At 50.2% G+C, this 11,091-nt stretch overlaps 1 protein-coding gene across 1 annotated transcript in view; it reads right to left on the bottom strand.

The window, feature by feature from the left end:
- Positions 1–974: 974 nt before the first annotated feature.
- LOC132225628 (protein Shroom2-like) overlaps positions 975–11,091 on the bottom strand; it is a 33,575-nt gene continuing 23,458 nt past the window's right edge. The window contains 4 exon segments of the mRNA XM_059680699.1: positions 975–2,935; positions 5,645–5,917; positions 6,610–6,618; positions 9,557–9,719. Coding sequence (XP_059536682.1) covers positions 2,669–2,935; positions 5,645–5,917; positions 6,610–6,618; positions 9,557–9,719 — 712 coding nt within the window. The 3' untranslated portion in view covers positions 975–2,668.

Here is an 11,091-nt window from a genome sequence, read left to right as displayed (position 1 = left end):
TATCACAAGGGGGCAGTATTCACATCAACCACAGCTGAATATAAAAAAAACGATCAGCATCCAGATTAAGTTCCCATGGTACAGATATATTTTTTTTTTTGCAGTAGTTGATTTTACAGTACATGGTTTTACATTTACCGAGTAATTATAATTCATGAAGTGTTGTTTTACCTCCAATACTTCTGCTTTCAACACAGTAGCTGCTTTTAACAGAGTAGCTGCTTTCAACACAGCAGCTACTTTCTACATAGTAGCTGCTCTACACATGTGTGACTGGTCCGCATAAGTATCTTATGGCACCAACCCTGTCCCATACACCTGTATTTGAATGGGGTGTATGTGATGGGGTTGGCGCAATGATGTCATCATGCCAGGTACTCATATGTAGGTGTATATGCATGTGGGCGGACCCACCTGGAGATGGATAGAGGAGCCGTGTCTTGGTTCCTAAGACCATTGAAAATATGTGTTTTCCAATGGTCTTAGGCAACCCCTGTGAAAGGGTCATTCGACCCCCATAGGTTGAGAACCACTGGTCTAAAAGGTCGTTCAGCTATCTGGTCTAATTAGCATGTTACACTTTTATTATTATAGATGATATTACTATATACAAAAGTATGTACACGGACTCCTGGATCTTTGGGTCCTGCCAACCAGACACTGAAAAGGCATATGGGCACTGGACAGGATGGTGTGGGCACAAGGGCTGTGCTAAAAGGGGAAATTGCACTACATATTCCCATGGAGAAGAAAGTCCTCAAAGACATCAAAAGGCCGGCACAGACACACACACACATTTTCTATATTCATATTTACATACATCGCATCAAAACGGCCACAACACTGTATTGGACGGGAAAGCATCACAGGTAAAAGCTTTCTCCAAATTAAAAAGCAAACACACAGAATGGCTGTGGTCCCCTCGAGAGAGGACCACAGGGGTCTGCAAGCAGCCAGCTGGACCTTCTCCACATCACAGCTTAACTAACAGCAGTGAACACTCCTGGAAAGGCATTTGTCTTCTTGGCATGGTTCAGTTGCCAAAAAGAGCGGTGACTGCCTATGCCCCTGAAGCTGTCCCATGCAGACCCTTCAACACGGCAAGTCGACATCCAGACCGCAACCTGAGATCCTGGCTCACTGCCTGTGGCTCAGGAAGCATGGACCATGGTCCTAAAACACTGGGGTGTGTGTTGTTTGGTTAGGTGGCAGTCACTGCTGACAGAGAGGTCTCCCCACCTGCTGGAAAATTTCTTTTATATGGAATAAGGGGAAACGGGATTCAAATAACCCCTCTATCAAACAAATGTCCACGCTACCCTGACCTGAACTCATCCAAGGGGATCTCCCACCATTAACCACACATTGCATCACATGAGCATTTGAGAAGAAATATACTGGCTCCACAGTGATTTAGGTAAAAATAAGTTACCATCCAGACATTGGCAGTTGACCATCTTTCTCCTATACTTACTTGCCACACATATGTCCTCTTTGGTGAAAAGTTTTGCCTATGTTTCAACTGGACTGTTGGTTTTCTTGCAGTTGAGTTGTATAGAGTTCTTTATATATTCTGGAGATGATTCCTTTGTCACATACGTGATTTACAAATCATTTCCCTCAGCCTGACTTGTCAACTGCAAATTGATACCTTGACAGTGTTGTTGTTGTTTTCAGTGAATAGACTCTTCAGAATCTTGCAATGTTAACCAATAAAAAGGGCCTGGAGTCAGTCAACTCTGTGGCAAAGTTCTAGAGAGAGCCCCGAAGTCAGAGGCAGGCTCTTAGGAAACGAAATGTGCCTTCAGGGCATGCTGACAGGTTGAAAGAGGTAAAAAAGAGAAAAGTGGCCAATTACCACTAATGACCATATGCACATGACACAAATGCTCTGGGGAGAAAGTAATTTAAGAACCATCATTGGTCTCGGGAAACACCTAGCAAGCACAGGACGACCGCACACACCTTTTACCAGGCTTCACTTTGCAGAAATTCTCCTGACTCGCTCCCCTGGGTGAGACAGACTGAAGCTGTCCACTTGGTGTGTGGGTTTGAAGGCATGCACATGACTCCAGTGGCACTTTTAGAATGACAACACACAGGCTATGCATTTCACAGTTGGTTTCTAACCACTTGGAAACTACTATGTTAATAAATTATCACCACCACCATCATCATCACAGGTTTGTGCTGGGTCAGAGAGCACATTATATGAGACAGTGAACACTAACAGCATTGGATGGACATGGATAAAACATGGCAGGACACTCATCGTGGATCACAAGAGAAGCTGTGAGCCAGGTGCCCCTCGCATGCACCCTGGGAACTCACTGCTCTCTGCCTGAGTGGCTAGGTCAGCAGCAGGAGATGTAGGAAGCCAGAGCGACCGCTGCCAAGGGGCCCTTGCATGCTGCATGGGATGGAGCTCATGGTCTCTGAGGAAGAAGCTCGCCAGCAACCAGAGCCCGTGCTACATGGGACCTCACAGAGAGCCACTCTGCTCAGCATCCAAAGGAAAACTAAATACCCAATGCATCACCCCAAACACTAATTATCGGTTTTCTAACAGCCATGTCTATGAGAGGGTTCTCACGACTGGACATCCATCCAGGCTGGGGTCTGCTGTCCAAGGTGGTACACAGGCCCAGCTCTGCCCCCAGGAGACCACTCATTTGCTTCTCTTGGGCTGCAGGCTGTCCACCAGGCACCTGAGCTGCTCCTCGCCCAGATGGATCTTGTCCTCCAGCTCCCGCTGCTTGATAATGAGGGCCGACTTCATCTTGACAAAGTACTCATAATCGGCCAGGCTCTCGTCACTCAGGTAGCTGGCCAGGATGTCGAACACCACGTGCTCCTGGAGATCCAGGTTCTCCTTGAGCTCCTTGGTGTCCTCGTGCTGCTGAATGAGGACCCGCTGCTTCTCAAGCAGTGATTGCTGTGGAGAGAGAGACAGAATTCTGGGATACTCAAAAGGTGCCAAGGCCCAGTCAGCATGGCTTAGTGGTTGAGTATTGATCCCATGAACCAGGAGGTCACAGTTAGATTCCCAATCAGGGCACATGCCCGGATTGTGGGCTCGATCCCAAGTAAGAGGCATGCAGGAGGCAGAGGATCCATGATTCTCTCTCATCATGGATGTTCCTCTCCCTCCCTCCCCCTTCCTCTCTGAAATCAATAACACACACACACACACACACACACACACACACACACACACGCTAGAGGCCAGGTGCACAAAATTTGTGCATGGGAGGGGGGGTTCCCTCAGCCTGGCCTGCACCCTCTCCAATCCAGGACCCCTTGGACTGTCTCTCACAATCGGGGACCGCTGGCTCCTAACCACTCGCCTGCCTGCTTGCCTGATTGCCCCTAACCCCTCTGCCTGCCTGCATGATCTCCCCTAACCACCTCTGTCTGCCTGCCTAATCACCCCTAACTGCTCCACTACTGGCCTTAATTTCCCCTAACTGCCTCTGCCTCACCCTGCACCCAGGACTCAGGATTCCCTCCCCCAGCTAGTTGCAGACACCTGAGACCCACGCTTCCCTCCCTCTTGCCAGCCACAGGTACCCAGGACCCGGGCCATCTTCGCCTGGGCCAGCCACAGCCATAGGGGACCATGGGTGGGTGGCTTTGCCTGGGCTGCAGCCACAGGCACTGGTGCCTGGGACCATGGGGTGGGCGGCTTGTCCCTCTCCCAGGCCACAGGAGCCCAGGACTATGAGGTAAATAGCTTGTCCCTCTCCTGGGTCGCAACCTGGCTGATCCCCATTCCTCTCATGATCTCAATTGTGCCTGGCTGGTCCCCATTCCTCTCTCCCAGTGTTGAGTGTCTGAGCCATTACAGCATGACGCATGATGACCATTTGCATATTAGCTCTTTTTTATATAGGATATGTATATGTACATTTACATATACACACACACAAACAAAAAAAAAACAACCCTTGTTTCTTGAAGCTATCCATTGTCTTCAATATCATAAAGTGCAAACAGGGAGGCTGATGGACCTAGAGCTTTAGCAAGGGCTAAAAGCTATGCACAGATTTTTCTGTCGAGACAATGGTGGCTCAAGCAATTTCCTGACCTAATGGTCTCAAAGTAAATCTTTACTAATATTTACTGACCTTTAAGATAGTCTGTCTGCTACCAGACTGCCTGCCTGCCTAAGGGCAAGATATGTATTCTAAAATTGAATAAAAGCTAACAGGGCCTGGGCCCCAGTGAAGCCTTTTCTCTAGAGAAGGGTGTTCTGCCTGGCCCTCTGTGATTTCCAAATTTCTATTTCTTGTCTAGTGCCTTCATTTGTGCATGGCCCTTCTCCAGATCCTGAACCCTAGCCATGCTGGTTGCAGCTTTCACACCTTATCTGTTGCTTTCCTAATATATGAGCAATTAAAAAAAAAAAAAAGGTGCCAAGGACTTAGTCATCCTACTTGTGTTAGCATCCTTCCCATGATAACATTGTGGCAAAGGGAATACATTCTAAAGAAATTCAGGGCAGGATTTTAAACCCTCCTTGCAGAAGGACACGGAGCCCAGAGTGGTTGTAAACAAAGATGCAGGGAGGTAAGAGATACATGCAGTGCTGTGGGGAGGTTCCTTCCCCCCTTACAAGACCACCAACTGCCAGACATGGCTCTCACTCTTGCCCTCTGTGTCTGCAGAGCGTGCAGTTGTGTTCTATACCCTCCCAGTGTAAGGATCAGAAGAAAGGAGGAGACAAATGCATCATGTTCCTGTCGGCTGGGGGCGCAAGGAACCCCTTCCTTCTGTGGGACGTTTGGACACAGGTTCCCTGCCATCTTGCTGCTTTGCAGGGCTACATAGTGGCATCCAGAGTGAGGCTGCACTTTGCAAAAAAGCTGACACAGAGAAGAGCTCAGGGAAGGAGAGCTGACATTCAACGTGGCTGCAAACAGCCAGCTCCTGGCTTGTGGGCAGCTTGGGGTCGGTATATCCCACCCACCTTGCTGGGACACCATGGCCCCAGGCACTTGAGAAACAAAGGACCATGCACTTGGGTGGAAAGAGGTGAAGCAAAGCCAGTGGGTTCCAAACAGAAAGGGAAGCAGATCATAACCAATTCTACAGATTTGGTTCATACTCAAAGCAGATGGGCTCAAAGCTGCTGAGATCTGGGGCAGGACCCCCCCCCCCCCCGCCCCGCCAACCTTCCCCATCTCTGTTCACATGTTCATTTTCTACCTGAAAACATGAAGGCACATTCTACAACTTGATGCCATGCTTTTTACTGCATTAGCACGTCTGAAAGCCTGGGCTTCCCCATGCCTGACACAAGGCTCTCATCCACCACCAGCTATACTGACACCTGGACACTGAGTGGCACCAAATGAGAGGGTGGAATGAGATGGGGAGTTGTCTCAGCCCTGCACAGCTGAGGGTATAATGGCTGGCCCACCCACTCTGCATCTCTGCAATGGGCCTTGGGATGCTGGGTAGGCAGTGCAGCCTGATACCCGGAGGACCACACCATCACTGCATTATACCAGGAGAGCACAATAGTGTCTTGCACCACGAGGCATTCACTCAACTCCCCAAGGAGAACCTCCCTGTAGATCCTCCCCCAGCTCCCCACAGCCCCCAGCCCTCCCAATTTCCAGGTCCCATGGGTCATATATACCCGATCGCCAGGAGAACTGATGTCGTCCAAGTTGTTGAGGGCATTTTCCACATGGGCCAAGTGCCCTGACAGGGACAGCAGGAGGTTCACCACCTTGTCCAGGTCCCCGATGAACATGCAAAACTTGTCGAATTCATTCGGCTTACAGACACCCTTGACAATGGCCTCCACCTCATCTCCAAGGGCACTGTTGGCCTGTGTGTCCTCTAACGGGCTCTCCCGTGCTCCCTGCAGCACCTGCAGGTTTCAGCCAATGCTGTTGATGAGCTCCTGCTGCGGGGCACAGGGCAGCATGAAAATGGGGTCAGGGGTGCGCAACTTGGGCCACCCGTTGCTACGGGGGCAATGCGGGACCTTGGCACATGGAAGTCACCCCACTGGGTGCAAGTTCATTTTGCATCATCAAATAATAGAGCAGCCCTGGCCGGTGTTGTTCGGTGGTTAGAACATTGGCCTGTACTCCAAAAGGTCTCAGGTTGAATTCCTGGTCAAGGGCACGTAATGGGTAGCAGTTTGCTCAAGGCACCCAGTCGGGGTGCATGTGGGAAGTAACCTATCGATGTCTCTCTCTCTCACATCAATGTTTCTCTCTCTCTCTTCCCATTCCACTGAAAAGCAATGGGAAAAATAACCTTATGTGAGGATTAACAAACAAACAAAAAATATAGAGTATTTACAAGCCCATAAGGAAGGATAATGACTCCTGGTTAAATCACTGACAATCCCATCTAATAAAAGAGAAACATGGTAATTAGTGTATGACCGCTACCATTCCCATTGGCTAATCAGGGCAATATGCAAATTAACTGCCAGCCAAGATGGCGGCCGGCAGCCAGGCAGCTTAAAGCGAACATGAGGCTTGCTTGCTTCAGTGACGGAGGACTCCAACGTTCCCCGCCTGCTGCTGCAGGCCTCTGAGCAGCAACTCTAAGAACTATGTTACAAATATAGAAGCTAAACAAAACCTCAGAAACCTGCTTTAGTTGGTTAGGCTTCAGCCAGCAGGATTGTAACATTTTTTCAAATACAGAAGGTAAACAAAGGCCAGAAACTTGCTTTCAGTAGTGGAGGCCTAAGAGCTGGAGCCAAGCCTCAAAGCTAAAGCTGGCCCAGAATAAAAAAAAATAAATAAAAATAAAAAAAAAAGGAGCGGTTGGGAGCTTCAGTCACTCGCCAGCCTGAAAACAGCCCTCAGCCCCTCACCCAGACTAGCCAGGCACCGCAGTGGGGACCCCCACCCTGAAGGGTGTGTGACCAGCTGCATACAGCCATCATCCCCTCACCCAGGCTGGCCAGGCACCCCAGTGGGGATCCCCACCCTGATACAGGACACCCTTCAGGGCAAACCAGCCGGCCCCAACCTGTGCACCAGACCACAATCCTATATAGTAAAAGGGTAATATGCCTCCCAGCACCGGGATCAGTGTGACAGGGGGCAGTGCCCAAACCCCCTGATCGCCCTGCGGCTCTGTGTGTGACAGGGGGCGGGGCCACAACCTCCCTATCTGCCCTGCTCTGTTCGTGACAGGGGAAGGTGCCCCAACCCCCTGATCAGCCCTGCTCTTTGCCTGATAGGGGGAGCTCCCCAACCCCTGATTGCCCTGAGGCTCTGTGTGTGACAGGGTGCAGTGCCCCAACCCCCTGATCGGCCCTGCTCTGTGTGTGACAGGGGGCAGCGCCCCAACCCCCTGATCATCCCTGCTGTGTGTGTGATGGGGTAGAGCCATAACCTCCCCATTGGCCCTGCCCTGAGTGTGAGAGTGGCGGTGCCCCAACCCCCACCCCACCCCACAGGTCCTGCTCTGTGTGTGATGGGGTAGAGCCATAACCTCCCCATCGGCCCTGCTCTGTGTGTGACAGGGGGCGGTGCCCCAACTCCCCTATCGGCCCTACTCTGTGAGTGACAGGGGGGAGCTCCTCAACCCCCTGATCGGCCCTGCTCTGTGCATGGCAGGGGGGAGCTCCCCAACCCCCTGATGGGCCCTGATCTGTGCATGACAGGGTACAGAGCCCCAACCCCCCTGATGGGCCCTGCTCTGTGAGTGACAGGGGGTGGCGCCGCAACCTCCCCATCGACCCTGCCTTGAGTGTGACAGCAGGCAGTGCCCCAACCCCCCAATCGGCCCTACTCTGAGCGTGACTGAGGGTGGCATCGCAACCTCCCGATCCGCCCTGCTCTGTGCATGACAGGGGCAGCGCCCCAACTCCCCAATCGGCCCTGCTCTGAGCCCGACCAGGGGCTGCACCTAGGGATTGGGCCTGCCCTCTGCCACCCGGGAGCAGGCCTAAGCCAGCAGGTCATTATCTCCCAAGGGGTCCCAGACTGCGAGAGGGCACAGGCCGCCTGAGGGCTCCTCCTCCCCCTGAGTGCACAAATTTTTGTGCACCGGGCCTCTAGTTTAGAAATAAAAGAAACCTATGCTCATCCTCTTAAGTCCTATTGGGTTATGCAGGAGGGGGTCCCTTCAGGCTACATATGGTAAACCTCATTTCAACCTGAATCTTTGTAGGAATTCTCAGAGTCTATGTAAATCTTTATATTTCCTACTTTGGAAGTTCCCAATTTCAAGGCTTCCATGTACTGAGGGAATTGAGTCTCACAGCCAGTACTCAATTCCATGGTTAAAAAGTATTCTTGACCTGGCCAGCGTGGCTCAGTGGTTGAGCATCGTTCTATGAACCAAGAAGTCATGGTTTTGATTCCTGGTCAGGGCACATGCCCAGGTTGCAGTCTCCATTCCCAGGAGGGGGCATGCAGGAGGCAGATGATCCATGATTCTCTCTCCTCATTGACGTTTCTATCTCTCTTTCCCTCTCGCTTCCTCTCTGAAATCAATAAAAGCATATTTTTAAAAAAATATTTTAAAAAATGTACTCTGCATAGCAATGAAAACTTAAGACAAATAAAGGGATATCAATGAACTTAAAAGTATGTTGATTTCAACTTGACCAAAATGCAAATCAAGGACTAATTTTCTAATGTAAACTAGATATAACATAAAATTTACTGTCTTAGCCACTGTTAAAAGGTGGCATTAAGCCCTAGGCGGTTTGGCTCAATGGATAGAGTATTTTTGGCCTGTGGATCAAAGGGTCCCAGGTTTGATTCCAGTCAAGGTCATGTGAGCTGGCCTCATGTAGTATGTTTCTTTGTCTATGTGCTGGTTGCCACCCCACCTGTCCTGTGAGAACCCCCAAGGAAGGTGCTCTATTTGGTTCTGTCCATGGCCATACCCTCAAGTGCAGGGGTGAGGGAGGGAATTGATGGGGAAGGGGGAGGGTCTTGGAGTTGATCCAACAATGCTGTTTGCTTAAGCAAGCACTTTCCAGCACATTGCTGGAGTTGGGATCATCTGCTTACAGACATGTGAACTTGATATTCTGAAGGGCAGACAATTATTTCCCCAGATTTTAAACAGGATAAAGAGACATATCAGCTGAATTTAAAATGCGCCCTGCTGCTGTAGCTCAGGGGTTGAGCCTTGACCCATGAACCAAGAGGTCATGGGTTCAATTCCTGGTTAGGGCACATGCCCAGTTTCAGGCTTGATCCCCAGTAGGCAGCTGATCAGTGTTTCTATCTCTCTATCCCTCTCCTTTCCTCTTTCTCTAAAATCAATAAAAACATTAAAAAGGAAAAGAAAGAGAATGGTGTCCATTAGCTAGTTTGACAATGGATCTCACTACAAAAAGGTGGCAAACATTCTGGTGGAAAGGCCCCATCTTAGAACAGGACATTTAACCACAGGGCTTAATACCGCTGCCCCAAATGCCACTGCCCTGCATAGAAGCCTAGCACAAATGCCCCACATGCGGTGCAGGGCTCCTGGGGGGGTGTGGACGGGTGAGCCCCCACCTGCCTCTGTGGGTACTGCCATGGGGAACCCAGGCTGTCCTACCTTCTTCACAGACAGACAGGTCATGGTCCAGGTCACTCCCCAAGTCCTCCTCGGGCTCCTGCTGCTCCTGCAGGTCCTTTATCTTGATCAGCAGCTCCACCTTGGGGGCCGATGTGCTGTAGTATGCAGAATTGGTGGCCAGGGACATGGCTGAAGGCATGCTTGGCTCCTCTCTCCTGTAAAAATGCCAGAACCTCAATTATGGGCACCAACCCATGATCACCCGGCATCCAGGACTACAACAAATGATGGTGCCCTCAGAAGGATACTAGCCAGGGAGACAGGCAGCTAAAGGACAAGGTAGGTGACAAGGTCAGGACTTGCCAGATGGACTTTCATCAAGGCTAAGGAATTGGGTTTCTAAAAGGGGGGAACTGCAATAGTAAGGATGTTTAAAGACTCTGCCTGGGATAGTTGAGTGCAGACACATGGTTTCCTCTGGTGACATCCAAGGTGTATGAGGATGACATGAGTGCCACTGTCTAGGAGAGAGGCACCCTTACCCTGGCTGGGTGTTCAGTTAGTTACAGTGTCATCCCCATACACCAAGGGTGTGGGTTCCATCCCCAGTGAGAGCACATACAAGAGTCCACCAATGAATGCATAAGTAAACAGAACAACAAGTCTCTCTCTCTCTCTCTCTCTCTCTCTCTCTCTCTCTCTCTCTCTCTCTCTCCCCTCCCTCTCTAAAATGAATCAATAAATAAAACCTTATGAGGGGTGTCCTGCACCCCCTGCCAGCACCCACATTTGTCCCTTCTTGCTCTGATCCTTGTGGTGGCCTTTTTCTCTCATCTGAAGCTCTGCCCTGGCACTGCAGCCTACTGTTGCTAAAGGATGATCATGGACCCCAGCTGGTGTGGCTCAGTGATTGAGCATCAACCTATGAACCAGGAGGTCATGATTCAATTCCCAGTCAGGGCACATACCCCGGTTATGGACTCCATCCCCAGTGTGGGATGTGCACGAGGAAGCCGATTGTGATTCTCACTCATCATTGATGTTTCTCTCTCCCTCCCTCTCCTTCCTCTCTGAAATCAATAAAAATATATTAAAAAACAAACAAAAAACTGTGTGCTGATACTGCTAACTGTCTCTTGCGGGAGACAGTGGTCCTGCTGCCAGCTGGTGTGCTCGGAGCAAAACCACACTGTCCTCACTTGGAGAAGGCCCAGCCAATGCAGGATTTTCACATCTCTGCCAGGCCTGACAGTTACCATCCCCATAAACACAGTCTAAAATGCTTTAGCCTCTTTCAAGAGGGTTATAAATAGCCAAAGAGTACTAAGCATTAGGGTAGTCCATATGAAAACCCAGCCCCTCAAAAGCAATCAAAAAAATACCATCCCCTGACCTGGCCAGAGGGTGTGTTTCAATGGTTAGGTCATCTGCCCATGAACCAAAGAGTCTTGGGTATGATTCTCAAAGACACCTGGGTTGAAAGTTCCATCCCTGGCCCCACTGGGATGCGTGCAAGAGGCAACCAATCAATGTGTCTCTCTCACATCAGCAATGTTTCTCTATCCCTCCCTAAAAATCAATGGGAAA

This window comes from Myotis daubentonii, chromosome Y (genome assembly GCF_963259705.1).
Source record: "Myotis daubentonii chromosome Y, mMyoDau2.1, whole genome shotgun sequence".
Lineage (NCBI taxonomy): Eukaryota > Metazoa > Chordata > Mammalia > Chiroptera > Vespertilionidae > Myotis > Myotis daubentonii.
The sequence above is the reverse complement of the archived record's forward strand: the minus strand, read 5'-3'. Positions and strand labels throughout refer to the sequence as shown.